The sequence below is a fragment of the Lepus europaeus genome, chromosome 17 (assembly GCF_033115175.1).
Source record: "Lepus europaeus isolate LE1 chromosome 17, mLepTim1.pri, whole genome shotgun sequence".
Classification (NCBI taxonomy): Eukaryota; Metazoa; Chordata; class Mammalia; order Lagomorpha; family Leporidae; genus Lepus; species Lepus europaeus.
The window spans coordinates 29,031,007-29,051,013 of record NC_084843.1 but is presented as its reverse complement, the minus strand read 5'-3'; the positions used below and the strand labels follow the sequence as shown (position 1 = coordinate 29,051,013).

At 50.7% G+C, this 20,007-nt stretch overlaps 1 protein-coding gene across 1 annotated transcript; it reads right to left on the bottom strand.

Moving 5' to 3' along the window:
• Positions 1-1,815: 1,815 nt before the first annotated feature.
• On the bottom strand, positions 1,816-14,879 carry LOC133775619 (stearoyl-CoA desaturase-like). Its single transcript, XM_062213980.1, has 6 exons — positions 14,844-14,879; positions 13,737-14,019; positions 10,292-10,422; positions 8,673-8,878; positions 7,075-7,307; positions 1,816-2,107 (listed from the first exon to the last, which is right to left on the bottom strand). Exons 1-6 carry the CDS (start codon positions 14,865-14,867, stop codon positions 1,908-1,910), a joined length of 1,077 nt encoding a protein of 358 aa, XP_062069964.1. The 5' UTR covers positions 14,868-14,879; the 3' UTR covers positions 1,816-1,907.
• Positions 14,880-20,007: the final 5,128 nt, after the last annotated feature.

Below are 20,007 nucleotides of genomic sequence, written 5' to 3'. Positions count from 1 at the left end.
TTTTCCAGGTCTCCCACGTGGGTGCAAGGGCCCAAACACTTGGGCCATCTTCCACTGCTTTTCCAGGCACATTAGCAGGGAACTGGATCAGAATTGAAACAGCCAGGACTCAAACAGGTGCCCATGTGGGATGCTGGTGGTATAGACAGCAACTTAACCCACTATGCCATAGCACTGGCCCCATCTTCATTCTTTTAAATTTCATTTCTTTTTAGTGTATGAATTAGCAAAGGGTTTGATGAAACTCAGTATTAAGATTTAGTTCTGATTTAGTACACATAACTGATTTTGTCAGGAAGAATATTAAAATTATCTTTTTAAAGAGAAAAAAAAAAAGTTGTCTTCTAGGAGCCACCTAGAGATCTGCCTTCACCGTCTCCTGCTTAGCAGTAGGAGAAGGGAGAGGGTGAGAGAACAGTATAGACCACCAGCTAATTCCTCCTTTCAGTGTTCCTCCTCTTAGATAGGAAAGCATAGGTGTCTACATATTTTGTTTAACCACATTCCAGCTCCCAATAGCCTTCCACTTTGAGATGTTTGGAAATGCCACAGCCACCTTATTACTATGAGGGGAGCAACCAATATCCCAAAGGTAGCAGAGCAGAAACCAAAAATAATTTTGATGAGCAGCTCAGGGAATCCTCAGAACTCTATGAGGTGTGATATTCACCAAATCTAGACACACCAAACCTCAAGACTTCTTGTTCCATGAAATAAGAAATCTCCTTGTTATTAAAGATAAGAATCCCTTCCCCAGCCATGAGCACTTTTACTACACACTAAATGCTGCTTTATTTATTTATTTATTTATTTATTTATTTGACAGGTAGAGTTACAGACAGAGAGGTCTTCCTTCTGTTGGTTCACCCCCCAAATGGCCGCTATGGCCAGTGCTGCGCCGATCTGAAGCCAGGAGCCAGGTGCTTCTCCTGGTCTTCCATGCGGGTGCAGGGGCCCAAGCACTTGCGCCATCCTCCACTGCCTTCCCGGGCCACAGCAGAGAGCTGGACTGGAAGAGGAGCAACCGGGACTAGAACCCGGCGCCTATATGGGATGCTGGCACCTCAGGCGGAGGATTAACCAAGTGAGCCATGGCGCTGCCCCTAAATGCTGCTTCTTTAACCTCTGCCCAGAGTCTGCTGAGGCACTGAGATTTGCTTGTTTGTGCTACCAATGCCGAGCTCCAGGCCACTCGTACTCATAGTCATGAGAGAAAGGTAATGTACTGTGTGGAGGAAGAGAGCTGTGTATCTTATCAGAGCAAGACCTTCCCCTCTGCTCATCTCCTACCTTGATCCCACCCTCACTTACCTACCAGTCATACCATGGCAGCTAACCTCTCCCCTGAGAGTTCACCTTTTATACCAGTTGTGTGCCTAATAAAGTTTTTTTTTTTTTCATTCCATCTAGCAGTGCCTGGGCTAAGCATAATTAATTGGGGACTATCTAGAAATTTTGTTCTGTCTCTAGCTTGAGTCACTTACCTTCAAGCTCCAGACAGTGGGGCAACACAAAGACAGAGTTATCTGGAATAAGACCATAATTTTTAGATTCCAGGGGGCTGCTCAGTCATCAGTTGGTATCCACCTTCAAAGCCCTAGACAACATTTCTGGAATCTAGGGGGCAGTGAGGTATAAGAGAAAGGAAGGAGATGAGACCAAAGAAAGAAAAGAACAACAAGACTAGAAGAAGAAGATGACAACAGACACAATAAGATTATCAGCTTAGAATCAGAAGCCTGAGGTTGTTGGCTTTTAGCACTTTTACATTTTTGAAAGACTATTGTACTAGAATGGGTTATAGTCATCATCTTTAGCATCTTGGGAGCATTATTCAGTAGTTAATAAACAGAACAGTGAACCTCTGCCTGGCTAGCTTTTGGCAAAGAAGTTGAGGAACTCAGAACTCAGTCACTCTTGTAGCTTCCATCTCCAGTCCTTTTAATCCTGGCCAAAATGGCGGCCTTGGATACTTTCTTCCGGTCATAAGCCAGGCCCAGGACAGCCATGCAGTCGATGAAGAATGTGGTGAAGTTGATGTGCCAGCGATACTCACTGGCGGAGTAGTCGTAGGGAAAGGAGTGGTGGTAGTTGTGGAAGCCCTCACCTGCAACAAAAGCAAGGAGAAATGTCATGGAGCTTGGGTGGATTGCTGTCTTCCTAGCAGTGTTCCTGGAACCCAGCAGAAATATGCTGCTGTAGGATGGACAGAGGGATGGATCTGGTCTCTTACTCTATAGCAAGTGGATCCCCCCCAAAGTACCTTAAGAAATGATAGATGAGGCCATTGTCACCCCTACTTGTTTCTCAGAGCATGCATGAGTTGACTATAGAGAAGGGGCTACTGCTGAGAATGCAGTGTAGGCTGGCAACCTCCAGAGCTTCAGCAAGCATTGACCCAAGGCCTGAAAGGCTGTGTGTGTACGTGTGCTGGGGTGGGGAGGGGAGAGTCCAGAATGAGGAACTTGGGCTGTGCTGTTACAAGTGAGCAGAGGACCCGCCTTCCCCACGGCAGCGGCACCACCATAAGGGTGGGAGCTTCCAATGGAACAGGAGGCAGTGGCCAAACATAGAGGACCGGAGGCCCAGCCCAGGGCTTCGGTTTACTCAGCCTCTGCTGGTGCAGGGTGGGCCGCTCTGCCTTCTCATTCTTCGAGCTGGGGGTGGTGCTGATATAATAAACTCCTTGATGAGGGAAGATAAAATTGCTTAGATACTCCCTCTAATCTCTGAAAGTCTGAAAACTTTTGAGAATAGCATTTCACTTGAATGGATAGAGGGAAATAAGCAGATTCCAGATTGAGAACATTTATCTAGTAGTAAAGCTTTGAAACCTCTGTTGTAGAGAGAGTTGGCCATCTCTTGACAGGACTCTTCTTTCTGAGTCCCATCCAGCTATAAATAGTAACCCTTGTCAAGCCAGCATAAAGAATACTAACAAAAATCCAATGCCCAGCATATACATGAAAAATGCTCAGGATCAGGGAAATGCAAATCAAAAGCACAATGAGGTTTCACCTTACCCCCTTTAGAATGGCTTTCATATAGAAATCAACAAACAACAATGGTAGCAAGGATGTGGGTAAAAAGGCACCCTAATCCACTGTTGGTGGGAATGTAAACTGGTAAAAGCACTATGGAAGACAGTATGAAGATACTTCAGAAATCTGAATATAGATTTACCATATGACCCAGCCATCCCACCCCTGGGAGTTTACCCAAGGGAAATGAAATCAGCATATGAAAGACTTATCTGTACCCCTGTATTTATTTTAGCTCAGTTCACAATGGCTAAGATATGGAATCTACCCAAATGCCTGTCAACTGAAGACTGGATAAAGAATTTATGGGATATGTACACCATGGAATACTACACAATGGTTAAAAAAATTGGTCATTTGTAACAAAATGGATGAAATTGGAAAACATCATACATAGTGAAATAAGCAGTCCAGGGGCTGGCGCTGTGGTGTAGTGGGCAAAGCCGCTGCCTGCAGTGCCGGCATCCCATACAGGCACTGGTTCAAGTCCCGGCTGCTCCACTTCTGATCCAACTCTCTGCTATGGCCTGGGAGAGTAGCAGAAGATGGCCAAAGTCCTTGGGCTCCTGCACCCGCATGGGAGACCTGGAAGAAGCTCCTGGCTCCTGGCTTCAGATCAGCTCAGCTCCAGCCATTGTGGCCAGTTATGGAGTGAGCCAGCAGATGGAAGACCTCTCTCTCTCTCTGCCTCTCCTTGTTTCTCTCTGTTTGTGACTCTGATTTTCAAATAAATAAATAAATATTTTTTTTTTAAAAAAAGCCAGTCCAAAAGGACAAATACCATATGTTCTCCCTGACTTGCAAGAACTAACAGAGCACCTAAAAGGCAATCTATAGAAGTGAAATTGATACTTGACAGTAATGACTTTTTTTTTTTTTTTTTTTTTGACAGGCAGAGTGGTTAGTGAGAGAGAGAGACAGAGAGAAAGGTCTTCCTTTTTGCCATTGGTTCACCCTCCAATGGCCGCTGCGGTCGGCGTATCGCGCTGATCCGAAGGCAGGAGCCAGGTGCTTCTCCTGGTCTCCCATGCGGGTGCAGGGCCCAAGGACTTGGGCCAGCCTCCACTGCCTTCCCGGGACATAGCAGAGAGCTGGCCTAGAAGAGGGGCAACCAGAATAGAATCCGGCACCCCAACCGGGACTAGAACCCGGTGTGCTGGCGCCGCAAGGCAGAGGATTAGCCTGTTAAGCCACGGCGCCGGCCGACAGCAATGACTTTGAACAGCCCTTGTCTCAACTGTTGAGGAACAGTTTTCTTTTTTATACTATTTGTTGAATTCTTAACATAGAGTTAATCATGTGTATAAAGTTAATTGAAAATAGATCTTAGTAAAAAATAAGAATGGGAATAGGACAGGGAGGAGGAAGAGGGGTGGGAGTGTGGGTGGGAGGGCAGGTACAGTGGGAAGAATCACCATGTTCCTAAAGTTGTACTTAGGAAATATATGAAGTTTGTATTCCTTAAGTAAGAAGTTTCTGGAGGGCCGGCGCCGTGGCTCAACAGGCTAATCCTCTGCCTTGCGGCACTGGCACACCGGGTTCTAGTCCCGGTCGAGGCGCTGGATTCTGTCCCAGTTGCCCCTCTTCCAGGCCAGCTCTCTGCTGTGGCCAGGGAGTGCAGTGGAGGATGGTCCAGGTCCAGGTCCTTGGGCCCTGCACCCCATGGGAGACCAAGATAGGCACCTGGCTCCTGCCATCAGATCGGCGCGGTGTGCTGGCCGTAGCGCGCCAGCCGCGGCGGCCATTGGAGGGTGAACCAACGGCAAAGGAAGACCTTTCTCTCTGTCTCTCTCTCTCACTGTCCACTCTGCCTGTCAAAAATTAAAAAAAAAAGTTTCTGGGAAGAAAAAAAGAAAAGAATTCTAACAAAGAGGTTGTTGGGCTCTTTGTAGATATAGGTGTCCAAATAGAGTACTTAGAACACCCATCAGAAGCCAGGGATGGCATCCTACAAAGTAGGTGACCCCATCCACGACATCTCAAGGTGTGTTCTTCCTCCATGACATCTGATTATACATGGTGGGAACTGAGTAGGAGGTCAATTTCTCATGACTGTAATGAAAGACATGATGCTAGATTACTTTATAAAGAAAAGTGGTTTATGTTGCTTAAAGTTAGGGCAATTAAAGGGCAAGTTGCCAGCACTGGCTCAGCTCTGGTGAGGATATCATGGTGGATTGCATTGCAGTAGCAGGAGCAGGTGTGGGAGGGAGATGTCAAATTGTGTAGCAGGTGCCTGGAGAGACTGGGTGGGCCTCTCATGAAGACTAACCAGGGTCCCACAAGAAATACCTGACTGCTTCCAAAGGCAGCAATCCCAGTGACCCAAGAACTTTGCACTAGGTCTGCCTCCTCCCACTGTACACTGAGGAATTTTCCTGCAACCTTTGAGGAATAAACTCAACTCATATGCATACCGCAGCAGTGAGATAATGCTAAGCTAGGGAGCTGACAGTGGGTTCTAAATGTCCTCATATGGTTTTGAAACAAGGCTCTGTGTGAGTACTTGCCAAGTCTATAGATCCCAGATTTAAAGTGAAATCAGACAGATACATGGAGAAGGGAAAGAATAAAGAGGTGAGGGGTCAGTGTGTGGAATGAAAACAAGCCATTGCAACAAGACAGTAAGAAACAGACAGGGGAAGGCTCAAGGTAGTCAGCTTTGGCAAAGAGATGAACATGTGGCGGAGGTGATTTAAGAAGCAAAAAGGTTGTAATGACAAGAAACAGGGCTAGAGAAGAACGAAGAGTGAGGAGAGATGGGGAGGAGGGCAGTGGATGTAGAGAAGTGAGTGATACTGAGACAGGGTAGGATGTTTGGCAGCCACTTTGAGCATCACAACCCTGCAGGAATGGAGGAATCTTGATTTGCAATTCAGGACACATCTTAGTCTAGAAAATTCTGTATTTATCGATGTCTTAGATTATGGTCTAGGTGATTTATTTCAAACATAGATCAAAGTAATATACTCAGTGGTGAAAGGTGCCTGAAAGGAGAGTGTAGATTTACAAAAGTGAAAGGTGATGGGAAGAATGCTTATAATAAAACTGGTAGATATGGCCAGGGTTGGAAACCTAAGCTATGTTGGGAGAAGGGGAGTTCCTACCACACAATAGGAGTAGAAGAGAGAAAAAATAAAGGACAAGAGGGGACAAGGTATGAGGTGGTAGGAAAGAAATACCAAGTGTTGCTCTGATGCCCTTCTTGTTGGAATCAGCAAGCAGCAGAGCATGGAACTTGGAAGCATGGCACATGTGAATACAGTGGGGAGATGATAAATACTTTGTGGCATACCTGACATTTTTTGAGCTAAACTATAATTATTCTATATTTCACACAGCATGTTTAAACGTAAAACACTAGGCTAACAGGCCACCCACATGATTCTAATATTCTATTTGTGTATCTTGTGACCCTGCAAGACTGTAGCCTCATCCAGAGGTGATGTGAAAAATGAAAACTCTAAGGGGCTCATGATGCTTAGCAGTTGGATATTGTTTTAGAAACAAAACTAGAGGGATATTTTTTGTTACGCTTCCATTTTTATATAGCACTTCTAGTACTATTCCCTAAGTTTTCAAACATTTACTTATTTATTTACTTATTTTTTGAAAGATAGAGTAACATAGAGAGGCTGAGATGGTGAGAGATTCTCCATTTGTTGGTTTGCCCCTACCCCCCTCCCTCCAACTCCAATTGGCTGCACCAGCCAGGTCGGGCCCAGGCTGAAACCAGGAGCTAAGAACTCCATCCTCATCACTCACGTGGGTGTCAGGGACCCAAGAACTGAATTTCTAGGTGTATTAACAGGGAACAAGATCAGAAGCAGAGTGGCTGGGACTAAAATCAGCCCTCCAATATGGGGTGCTGAGGTCACTGCATTATAACCCTGGTCCCCTTCTGGCTTTGTAGTAGAAAAACTAAGCTAAAAAGTACGCAGAAAAGCAGATTGATCTATTATATCTGACTTGGAACCTAACAGCCTCAGAGGTAGATCACTAGATGGGATCATGCTGTGGTCTGCTCACTTACCCAGGGCTGCAAGAGAAGCCAGTACATTCTCTCGGGGGTCAATGTTCTTGTCATACGGGCGATATCCATACAAGTGGGCAGCACTGTTCACCAACCAGGTGGCATTGAGCACTACAGCATAACGCAGGAAAGTGGCCACATACAAGCTGTGTTGCAGAGTTTCACCCCAGAAATACCAGGGCACGAGCGTGGGCAGGATGAAGCACATCAGCAGGACGGCGGGTTTGTAGTACCTGCGTGGAGAGATCACAGGCTGAGCCAGGGCACAGGGGATCCAGACCTGCCCCTGCTGTCCATGCCCCCTGGGCTGGGCCACCTCTTCTCCCTGGCTGTGAGACAGGGTGGGCATCTGTTGGGCATGCCGTGACAGGCCCTCACTTTATAGATGGGGAGATGAGGAGGGTACAGGACTTCTCTGAGGACACAGCACTGGGAACCAGCATGGCACAGATTGGAATGCCTGCCTCCTGGCTCCAGTCCACAGCCCATTTCCACTGTGCACAAGGCCCTGGTGGTAGGTTCACAGCTGAGGTCCAAACCCCAACTCTGGATCAGAGTTCCCCAGCCTGGGCCCATGCCCATCTGCCTTTGGGCTCCTTGCTCTTGCCCATCGAGCTCTTTGGCACACGTCCCTGCTTGGTGTCGTGCCTCCATCTCCTGTGACCGCCCTCTAATTCTCTGCCCTTCTTTGCCCCCAGAGAGGCACTGAGTGGCCCTGATCACCTGTGTGTCCGTCTGGATGCCTGTCCCACTCTTCCTTCTCCCTGGGGACCCTGCCACTGCCACTCGGTGGAGTGATTCCCTGCCTCCTTCAGCAGTCACATCCTCGATGCATCACACCCTTCCCCAGTCCTGCCCCTGCTTCCCCAGCATGGATCCCCTGACCCCCTAACTGCTGTCCCTGCCTCTCCTCTCTGGTCCTTAGTTTCTGGCCCCTGTCCTGAGAGTGGCCCTTCTGAAGCAGACCTCACGCTGCCGCTCTGTGCTCAGACCCCTCAGTGCTTTCCTGTTGCGCCCTGAGTCACAGCCCAGGTCTGCCTTTAGGACCCAGTAAGAGGGACACAGTCTGTCTGCAGTGTGGGTTCTGTCACCCCCTGTCCTCGGGACACCTGGGTGCTGCAGCTCATTGTCCTCTTTCTGTGTGCACTGTCCCTGTGCACACACGCTAGTGAACATCCCTGTCCCCCAGTGCATTCTCATCCTGCTTCCTTCATAAACCCTTGGAGTTCTCGCCAAGCCACCTCTCTGTCTTCTGTGCCTCTGGTGGTTCAGAAACTATTCTGCCTTGCGCCATGGCTATTTGGACCTCGGCTTACCGCTCCAGCCTTCCTAGACTACAAACTCCTTGAAGGTGAGGACTCAGCTACATGCATTTTTGTGCCATTAATGTGTCCACGTCAATGAATTCTTGTACTCAGTTGGTTTAATTAGCTCAGAGAAGAACCAGTACCATAGTTTATGGTGGTGGGCCTGTGGGATGTTAAGGTTTGGGGTTTTAAAATGGTGATTTTGAACTTGCAAGCCCTTGGAGAAAAACTGGGGTCCCCACACTCCAGGGGCCGGGAGCACATCCCCAGCTCCATTGCCCCCTCACTCACCGCCTCTGGAACATCACCAGTTTCTCAGCTTTGAGGTCTGACAAGTCCAGCAGAGCGCCCTTCTGCTTGACCGCAGGGTGTTTGCGCACAAGCAGCCAGCCCACGTGCGAGAAGAAAAAGCCACGGCGGGAATTGTGAGGATCCGCATCGGTTTCTGAGAACTTGTGGTGGGCACGGTGGTCTCGGGCCCATTCAAACACATCATTCTGGAGAGACAGAGGAAGGGATGCAGCCTGAGGGGACGTCCTCTCAGGAGAACTCTCAGCAGAGGTGTCTTCCAGGCACAGCTCACAACACCCAGGAGTCTGGGCCCCTGGGGAGTCCTGGCGCTGCCTCCCCTCTTCCCACCCCTGCCACTGAGGCTGAAGGGGAAGGGCCACTCACGCTCCCGGGACCACGTGGCTGTGCCTGTGCCCCCTGCAGGTGACGTGGTGGGTAGAATCAAGGTGAAGCACGCAGAGCCCGGATGGTTTCACTAGGAGTGAACACTGCACTTCCGCAAGCAGGGAAGGTTGGAAGAGGTCCTCAGGGACCACCCGATCCCGAGGCCTGGAGGATACGAGGCAGGCCGCCTTGTGGTGCTAGGGTCCTGGTCAGGGGATAGAACTGCAGGGAGCTCCATTCTGGCGGCAAGAGACAGCTCACACAGCCCAGTGCCAAGGCTGGCATGTAAATCATGGTCATGACCACATTGCCCAAGAACCTCTGGGCTTCTCTGGGACTCTTCCCATATCCCTTAAAGAAGGTACCAGTCTCTCTCTTCCTTTCCTTTGCTCCCAAGGACAACATCAGGATCCTTCCAGTTCTGGGACAGGGACAGTTATGCAGGTGTGGAAAACACCTGAGATATTGCTTGAACTAAGGAGACTAATTTGGTTTCCATTTTCTTCTTGCTCCAAGCGGGCCCTATACCACATCATATGCTCACTTCTATGGCTTAACAGTTACGGGACTTTCATTTTGTCACTGCCTTAAAACATTTTTACACAAGAAACCTCAACATTTTACTTATCAAACCTGGCAAGCCCAGATAGAATTATGACTTTTTTTTTCTAACTCTTCAGTGACTCAGTTTCCTTGTTTGTAAATGGGGTTAATTGTATACCTACCTCCTAGGATTGTTCTGAGGATTTAGCAAGTTATTCTATGTCAGGTGCTCAACATAGTGCTAGGTACATAGTGCTATAAAACTGTTGGCTTTACTTGTTTACTTTGTTCATGAGCTTATTAAACATTGGCTTCAAGCTCATGATGGTGGAGTCCTAATGTTAAAAAGTAAATTTGTTGTAATGTGTCTGTCCAGGACACCAGAGCAAGCCACTGGCTAATGCTCCTTAGTTCCTTATGATAAAGGACCAAAACCAGCAGATTGCCTGATCACATGGGAACCTGAAGACCAGAACCAATCCAGCTGTCTCCCTTCTTTCATTTTGCATCCCAGCAACTCAGAGCAGTTTGCGTGTCTTGTGGACTTCAGGACTGAGCCTGCGTGTGTGACACAGGGGAGAGCAAAGTGCCACAGCTGTCGGTGCAGCTCCTCCAGGTGCCCACCCCTCCATTCTGCTCCCAGGCCATCAAGAGGGTGGAGAAGCAAGGGCTGAGCAGTGCCAGCTTCTTACCTGGAAGGCCATGGTGTTGGCAATGATCAGGAAGAAGCGCAGGGGCAGCCGAGCTTTGTAAGTTCGGTGGCTCCACAGGCGATGTGCTCCTGCTGTGATGCCCAGGCCACTGACCAATCTGTAGAAATACACTGCGAGGAGAACAGAGTGGGGCGTCACCAAAACCCTCTGAGTTCCCTTTGGGAAAGCATGTCTAGGACACACTCCTTATTTTTTTAAAATTTTTTAAAAAGATTTTATTTATTTGAGTTAGAGTTACACACACAGAGAGAGAGGTCTTCCATCCATTGGTTCATTCCCCAATGGCCAGAGCTGCACCGATTCAAAGCCAGGAGCCAGGGGCTTCTTCCAGGTCTCCCATGCTGGTGCAGGGGCCCAAGGACTTGGGCCATCTTCTCCTGCTTTCCCAGGCCATAGCAGAGAGCTGGATCAGAAGTAGAGCAGCCGGGACTGGAACTGGCACCCATATGGGATGCTAACGCTTCAGGCCAGGGCATTAACCAGTGCCAGCCCCAGGACATGCTCTTTATGCCAGACTGTGTTCATGTCAGGCTTCGGGTCATGATGTGTTTTTTCCTGAATTCGAGGAGTATTTAGTCTCTGAAAACCTACCAGTTGAAAAGTACCATCACGGGGCTGGTGCTGTGGCATAGTAGGCTAAGCCTCCAAGGCCTGTGGTGCCAGCATCCCATATGGGCACTTGTTCATGTCTCCGCTCTTCTCTTCCAATCTAGCTCTCTGCTTATGGCCTGGGGAAGCAGTGGAAGATGGCCCAAGTGCTTGGGCCTCAGTACCTGTGTGGGAGATCTGAAAGAAGCTCCTGGTTACTGGCTTCAGATAGGCCTAGCTCTAGCCATTGCAGCCATTTGGGTAGCTCTGATAGCTGCAGCATTTAGGGGAGTGAACCAGTGGGTGGAAGACCTTTCTCTGTGTCTCTCCCTCTCTCTCTATAACTCTGCCTCTCAAATAAATAAAAAAAAAATCTTACAAAAAAGAAAAGAACCATCACCCTCCAGCTTCTCTACCTCTGGAGACAAGGTAAGGAATCCCAGAGAACAAGGAGACAGGAAAGAGAGAGAATAAGGCTCTCACCATTCATTACCACGTTACCCCAGGTTCCCTTGACACTGACTTTCAGCTAATGTATAAGGTATTCAGACCACACACTATTCCCATGGAGCTTAGACCATAAGCAATAGTATTAACATATTAGCCAGAACACACCAAGCTCTGAAAAACTGAAGAAGCTGTGAGTTGTAGGGGACACCGAGGAGTTAAAACTATTGTTGTTTTCCAGAAGGTGCTATGCACTGCAGCTGAGTGTGCTATATTCCTCCGGAGCTATGGAGAGGAGTTACCTAGAGAACCTCTGCCTTCCCCCATCCTGCTTCTTGCACCCTGTCCTCTGCCTTCCCCTGCCCTGCTTCCCACACCCTGTCCTCTTCCTCCGACCGGACCTCCAGGAGAGCCAGAAGCAGAAATCTGTGACAGTTCTCACTGCATTCCCTCAGAGCTGGAAGCTAGGCAAATCCCTCCTCACCCCCCAACCCCCAGACTTGTCAACTTCAAGCCATGTGGTGACTGATTGATATCTGTATCCCAGAGACAAACCCTGACCACATTTGCACCTGGAAAAGTAACACTGACTCAGAGGAGCAAAGTGGCATTGGGCACAAAAGCAGAAACACTCAGAAACAAGGAAGAGTGGTATTGTTTTTTTTCACAGATGGAAGGTAGACTCCAAAAGCATACAAGAGCCTGTATTAACAGAGGAATTGGAAAAAGACCCCAGGCACTCTGGTGCATTTTCTATCCACTCCTCTAAGTCTGTCAAGAGTCAGTTTGAGATTGATTTAGTCTCTTCCTCAGGGCAGAGATTATTGTACAATTTGATGATTGAACCACATCCTACAGCATTAGCCCTAAGAAAAGGAGCAGCAGGATTTTTCCCTTATGGCCCTCAGAGTTGCCAGAGAGATTTCTTCAGTCCTACCCTAAGGACACTTCTAAGAAGTTCCGCAATGAAGGAGATGGAAGCCTCTCGAAATACTTCAGTCATAAGAACTGGCTGTGATGACATCGGACAACCCCAGGAACATGACCTTCCTAGTTGGAAAAAAGTGTTGTTGTCCCAGTTAGTACCTGGAGAAACAGCAGTCCTGAGAAAGAGATCTCAGGTGCATTTCACTGGAACTGGGAGGACTTCCCAAGACAGCCCTTGAGGGCCCACTCTTCACCACCTTTAGGGGACCTGAGAGTTCCTTGTCTACCTGCCCTTCTGTGGAGCTACCCTCTATGATGAGCTGACAGAACTCACCCCCACCTGAAACCATACAGGGCAACTACAACTTGGCCTCTGGAGGTGAATTCCTACTCAACTCCTGCTCAGTGTAGCAACCGAGTCCCCAGGGATAGAGAGCTCTCTACTCCCTTTCTCTACCCTGGCTTCTAGGAGCTAGATGAGCAACTGTGAGACATGAACAAGTGCCCATATGGGATGCTGGCACCACAGGCCTTGGAGGCTTAGCCTACTATGCCATGAGTGTGTGGATCCAGTGCACAGGGCCCTGCTGTGCATTTCTGAAAAAGCTAAAGTAACAGGAGGTCATGGACAAACTGACAGTACCCTCCCTCGCTATGGCAACATCAAGGACAGAGCCACCAGAGCTTTCTTTCCAGGCCTAACCTGGCTGTCCCTGTTGAGAAGGGAAGGGGAGGGACTGAGGAGTTCTGATGGAAGGAGGTGCTGAGTGCTGGGCATTTACAACATCAAGACAGAGGTGCTGATGTGGGCCTGATGGGAAACAGGACATGAAATAGGTTCTCTTTTCAGTCTCAGCATTTTGTTGAATGATACACAGTACACTAGAACCTGGCATGGAGCAACAGTGCAACACATCTGTGTACTTTGTCTTATACAAAAACCTTCTTCATCCTTCATAGCAGCCTGGTCTGGCCAGGAGAAAAGACTGAAATAGTTCCCTGGGTAACAACCTCGCCTTGCCTCCTTTACACTGAACTCTTCCTCAGCAGCTTCCCCCTGCTCCATCTCCTGAGCGAGCTCCTCATACACCATACAGACCCTGGTCTCCACCAGGCTCCCAGGCCTCCCAGGTAGGGGTCCTGATTGTCTTGTGGCTGGCAGGGCTGGCTCAGGAACCAAGCAAACGACTCAGAGAAGTTCTCAGGGACAGCTGGCTCTGGCACAGGTCCACTCTTCAGTCACATGGCACATGGTCTCAGGGCTCCCTCCTGAAAACCCAAGCTAAAGGACCCCCAGAACTGACCCCCAGGGATCCCATTGGTCCTCCTGGATTCCGTTCCCAGCCCGGTCAGGCTCTCAGCCAACTGCAGAGAACTGGTTGGGAAAACCCAGGGATCCTGCCTCACTTGAGGGCAGTGAGAAGCCTGGACGCGAGCTCAGGAGGGCAGGGATGCTGCTTACCCCAGAGCCAGGTGCGGAACTTGCAGGTGGGAACCAGGGTGATCCCGTACAGGGCTCCCACGTGCAGCAGAGCCATGAGGATGATGTTCCTCCAGACGAACTCCAGCTTGGGCCTGGGGCCCTCCTCGTCCTGGTAGCTGGGGTCGTAGATGTCATCTTTCATTTCAGGGCGGATGTCTTCTTCCGCCGGCAGGGGCATCTTCTCCAACTTGCCCTCTCCACTCTGCAGGAGCCTGGAGTGGGGTGCGGTGACGGTGGTGGTGGGGGTGTAGGAGCCAGAGACCTGGCCAGGAGGAGAAGAGGAAGAGGGTCAGAGCAGGAGCAGTGGAGGCAGCAGAGGCCACTTCACTCTCTAATCCAGCAAGGGAGAGGGGGGAGGGGAAAGTGGGTGCTGTGCGCGTGCAGGAGGCAGAAGTTCCCAAGAACTGTACGGAGGAATTGGGGTGAAACCTGGAGGTGAAGGAAGAAGGAAGGAGGAGTGAAGCACTTGCACCCCCGAGGACACACTGAGGAAAAGTCTTAGGTACACAGTTACCTGAAGGACTGCGTCTTTCTTGATTTAAAGTTTAAGAATCGGCCGGCGCCGTGGCTCAACAGGCTAATCCTCCGCCTTGCGGCGCCGGCACACCGGGTTCTAGTCCCGGTCGGGGCACCGATCCTGTCCCGGTTGCCCCTCTTCCAGGCCAGCTCTCTGCTGTGGCCAGGGAGTGCAGTGGAGGATGGCCCAAGTGCTTGGGCTCTGCACCCCATGGGAGACCAGGAGAAGCACCTGGCTCCTGCCATCGGATCAGCGCGGTGCGCCGGCCGCAGCGCGCTACCGCGGCGGCCATTGGAGGGTGAACCAACGGCAAAAGGAAGACCTTTCTCTCTGTCTCTCTCTCACTGTCCACTCTGCCTGTCAAAAAATAAAAAAAATTAAAAAAAAAAAAAGTTTACGAATCAAAGGTTGGGGATTCGAGCCCCCAGAGTCGAACCCACATCTGCAAGCAGCTGATGCCGGTACACCTTGGGACAGATGGCTCTGGGCTGTGCCCCCCACCCCGGTTACCTGCAAGTCCCAGACCCACCAGTTACCTCCAAATTTGGGATGGGTGCTGGGAAGCTCACCTCCTGCAGCAAGTGGGTTGGCATCTTGCCTCCTGGTTGCTGGATCGCTGTCGCGAGGCTGAGAGTAGGGAGTGGAGTTTAGGAGCAGGGGACAGAAGGTAGGCGTGGGACCCGGAGCCCTCTGGAATGCAGCGTACTCAGTGCTGCAGTGGATCAGAAGCCTTCCCTACAGCTGGGATGTATGATCCTGTCTGTGTCTGAACTCGCTGTGCGCCAATTTCTCTGGGCTGGAGATTTAAAGGCTAGAGATGGCAGTTGGTACATGTGTCCCATATTTCCTCATACACTTTTTATCCACCTCCAAAAAGGGACAAGGTGCACAGAGCTGGGTGACCATGGAGCCCCACGTGGAGGTGAGGGTGGGACAGGGGAGGGGACAGAAAGGCAGGGCAGGCAGCAACTACCATAGCCATTCAGAGATGCTGTGGCCATCAAGATCGCAGTGACTCTGCACCCCTGCTCTTATCCCAGCCTCTGCCTCTGGGGAAATGCTAATGAGGCTTCTGTCAACTCTGGTTTTTGGCCACAGGGAATTTGGTGCCATCTCCACTGCTGTCGCCATTGGCTTGGCTTGATCTGCTGTTTGCTGCAAGTCTGCTCCTTGCTCCCACTCCCCTTTTCTCTTCCACCCACCACTGGTCTCTGTCTGCATTCTGCAGCTTTGGAGGTACTTACAGCCTTCTCTCTGCCCACACAGAGGTCCAGGTGCTCTTGTGGAATACAATTCAAGGTGCACTGCAAAAAGCAGGGTGTAGGTTGCCCAGAACAAAAACACGGGAAAACAAGGTGATGCCACTGCTTACCACTCTAAGCCAATCTTCTCATTCCCCAGGTAGGCTGTAGGGATCACTAGGCTTCCACTCTCAGGACTGGAGCTATCTTGTCTCCTTCCCCAGAGAGCCCAGCGATTCCAGCCACTGGGAAACAGAGGCTTGGCTGAGCCCACAAACACTGCCATGTTCACCCCAGAGCCCACTAAGCAAAGACCACACCTCCAGAGTTCCAGAGTCCAACACATAGGCACATCCGTGCAATGCTCAGGTGTTGACATACTCTAAACATGATGTCCACCACTGGGCACTGTGGGTAGGTGCATCCCTGAGCCATGCAACAACTGTGTGGGACCTATTGGAACACTTTCAGGTTGTTCGGGGAATGTTGGGCACCTCTTCCTGGAAACAGGCAGGACGCCCAGTCGTGGGCCTACTAGGCAGTTGGAGAGAGGACTGTATGTGCAAAGAGGGGAGACTGCAGGTCTTGGGAGATTTTGTTGCATCCTCCGGTGACTCCTTGAGATGGGCTCTCTGTGAACCCACTGGAAAGAGAAGCTGTGGGCAGATCCCAGAAGCTGCCCATGGTCACAGCAGCCAGGCAGTGGTAGGGAAACGTGATGCTGGAGGCCCAGCTCTTAACCCTGCCCAGGCCCTTAGTGCACAGGTGCCCTAGGAGATCTCACCCACGGACCTTCTGCCTCATCTTGTCTGTGCCTCGGGGAGCCCCGCCAGCAGAGCTGGGAACCAGGCAGGCCATGCATTCAGCCTGTCTGCTTCCATGCCCGGTGTTCGCCAAACTCTGCCCAGGACCTCCTCAGTAGGGAGAGGAGAAGGAAAGGAGTTCTGTGCAAAGGAGGGTTGGCTTCAGAAGGGGAGGCCCCCGGGACTGCCTGGAGGAGGACAAGGCAGCTCCCTGTGAGCCCTGGTCCTGGGGGGAGGCCAACTCGCTGGCCAGGGAGCAGGCAGCCCCTGCAGCCCCGTGTGAGAGCAGTGCTTTCAGAGGGACAGCGGGTCTGGTCATGGCAGGGAGGAGTTCAGTGTGTGGACCAGGAGCCCTCCCTGGGCTGCTGCTCAGGGTCTCTGCAGTGGTGCATCTGTCACTCTGTCACCAATGGTGGCCCTTCCTCTTTGCCTCAGTCTGTTTCCTCTGCTAGCACAAACTGCCATGGGCGGTGTGGCTTTGCAACAGCAGCGTATCTCTCACAGGTCTGGAGGCTGGCAAGTGCTGGGTCATAGCTCAGGGTGACCTGGGGTCTGCTGAAGGCCCCTTTCCTGCTGCATGGATGGCCATCTTCACTGAGCGTTCACGTGGGGAAGGCCTGAGATCTTTCTCAGGTCTTTTACTGGTGACGCACATGTCATTCTTGAGGACTCATCCATCATGGCTGACTTGCAGATACCACTTGCTAAAGCGCCAACTTGCAGATACATCCCAGGAGGCATTGGTTTCCGGTGAACGTGGGGGTTGGCGGGTACACATTCATACTGCTGCATTCATCAGGGAGGAGGGCTCAGGATTTCTGCTGGGGGTCTGCCTTCCACTGTGACTCAAGGTGGCCATGCTGTGGATGCAGCGTCTCTCATCTGTAACTGCCCAGGCACACTCGCCTTGTGTGCTCCAGAACCATCTGACACACCGGGTTTCCCAGAATCTGCTCCTACTTTCTTAGACTCTGGTTGACACCTGTGCTGTTGTTCTTACTTGGTGCCGCTGGCATTAACTCGGCTAGGTGCCCCTGAAAGAAAGGGGAGGCCCGCCTAGGAGGCAGTGTGGGGCAGGGGTATTGTCTTCCTCCCTAAAGACAGGCTGCTCCCTGCCAGAGGGCAGGAAAATCTGGATTAGGGAGAGGGAGTTTCAGAGAGAGGAGGGCAGCGCCCCTGTCGGTGTTGGGAACCAGGCAGAGTGGTGACTGGATCCTCCGTGCACATCCCACTGCTGTGGTTGTGTCACCAAATATTCAGACTCCTGGGAGATCGTGACTGCACACATGCCGGGAATAATGTTAGGGGGAGCATGGGCCTTGGTATCAAGCAGTGTTAGGTCAGCAAGCAATTAGAACTTATAAATAAGGACACGATCAATATTTGTGTACAATGGAATTGGTAATGACCTAGCACATAAATATTTTATCATAGTTGAGGGAAGTAAAAAGTATGCTTGAGAGATGGAGGTGGGAGCTACAGACTGTTCTTTATGGAAAGGGGCACAAGATTCCCTTGCCGTTGGTAAATTTCATTTTGCTTCTTCAACACTAGGGAGCAAGAAAAACAAGTCTCATCGAGCCACCTTAAGTAAAGAGTATATAAAGAGTAAGATGTTTTTATTGCTGTTTGTATAAAATCCACACTTCTTATCGTGGCTCCAAGGCCCTGTAGGACCAGGCCCCTCCTTGCTTGTGTCCTTGTTTCATCTCTGGCTAGCCCTCCTGCTTGTTTGCTCTCCTCCCATGGTACTTTTAGAGTCTGGGTACATTCCTTTCCCTCTGCCTGGAGCACTGTGCTGCCCATCCCCCTTCTCCCACAGACTGTCACTGAGGGGGCCCTGTTTCCTACAGTTCTTCAGGAACTTTCCCAGGCTGACTGCTGTTTGATGAATTCTGTCAGTGGTCCTGGTGTCATGACACTCATCATGTTCTCCTGAGATGCCCCATGGGGATAGGGACACTGTCTGCCTGGCTCAGCACCATCTCTTGCGCAGTACATGGCCCAAGGTGGGTTTTAATAAGGTGGGGCTTAGCAAGGTGTTGCAAACCTCATAAACAGGAGATGTTTGAAAATCTCTCTCTTTCAAGCCTGCTGTTCTCCAGGCTATAGATGTGCATGCAAATGCAGACTTACTGCAGGCTGCATCCCAGGGGTGTGTGTGTGTGTGTGTGTGTGTGTTTACTTTCCCAGAGGAGCCACAGCCATGTGTGTTTTACAGCCTCTAGAGGGAGGGAGCTCAGAGGGGACAGCTCAAAGGGAACCTTTCTTGCCAGTAAATGACACTGTCTAGGCACTGGCTATACAACTTCTAAACACAAGGCAGGAGCTGGCCAGGCTGTGCTATTGAGGCAAGATGGCAATAGACTGGAGGTGTTTTATCCTGGCTCTGCAAGTCATTTTGACACATGACCTAGAGAAATCTCTCTCGGTTTTTCCTCATAGTTTGTGCATATGACAGTATGAATTTACCTTAGCAACAAGGTCAAATAATAACAATTTAGAGTAAGAGTAAGAAGTAAAGCCTCTTTCGTTTTCAGGTGCAGAATTAGAGTGTTCTGTGTGAGATTAGCATTAATGTAGACAATTTGATTCCTATGTTCTCCATAATGTAAGGAAATCAGTGTAGCTCTTTCTGAAGCCACCTACCTTTTTCAGATCCCCCTCCTTCCTCCTCTTTTTTCCCTTCCCTTCCCTCCCCTCCCCTCCCTCTCCTCCCCTCCCCTCCCCTCTCCTCCCCTTCCCTTCCCCTCCCCTCCCTCCTCTCCCCTGCCCTTCCCTTCCCCTCCCCTCCCCTTCCCTTCCCTTCCCCTCCCCTTCCCCTCCCCTTCCCTTCCCTTCCCTTCCCTTCCCTTCCCTTCCCTTCCCTTCCCCTCCCCTCCCCTTCCCCTCCCCTCCCCTCCCCTCTTCTCCACTCCCCTCCCTCCCCTCCCCTTCCCTTCCCTTCCCCTCCCCTCCCCTTCCCTTCCCCTCCCCTCCCCTCTTCTCCACTCCCCTCCCTCCCCTCCCCTTCCCTTCCCTTCCCTTCCCTTCCCCTCCCCTCCCCTCCCCTCCCCTCTTCTCCCCTCCCTTCCCCTGTCCTCCCCTCCCCTCCCTTCCCTTGTCCTCCCCTCCCCTGTCCTCTCTTTCCCTCTCTTTCATAAGCAGTTTCAATGAAAGGCCATGAGGAGGTATTGTAGCTGTCCTCATGGTGGTGTGGTTGGTTAGGGAGCAGTAGTGCCTAGACTGGGGTGTTGCTGTCTAGGGGCATCCATGCATGTAGTTACTGGCACTGGGTGCAGATCCTGAGTAGAGTAAGAGGGTGTCTGCCCAGACTGCTCAGCTATGGACTGTGGGTGGCTAGTGCAAGGTTTGACTGAAGCTGCCAGTTGGAGGTATTTGCACTGAGATGTAGAACCTAGTATCTCCTGGGGCTGTTTGCACCATCCCATCTGTACCTGCAGTGTCCACACCCCTCTTCCTCTGCTACAGCCTCTGGAGATGTGCAGGGGCAGGAGCTCCTGACTCTGTCTGTGCTGGCTGTGGCACTGCCCTCCAGGACAGAAGTAGGCACTGGGAGAAAGTTTGTTCCTGCTCATCCAGTGAATGCAATACCCCTGTGGGTAAGATTCCTGGACAGCAGCTCAGTCCATATTCCTGAGTCCCCCAGATCTCTGCACTGCAAGGAGATGAAGCCGTGGCCCTTCTCC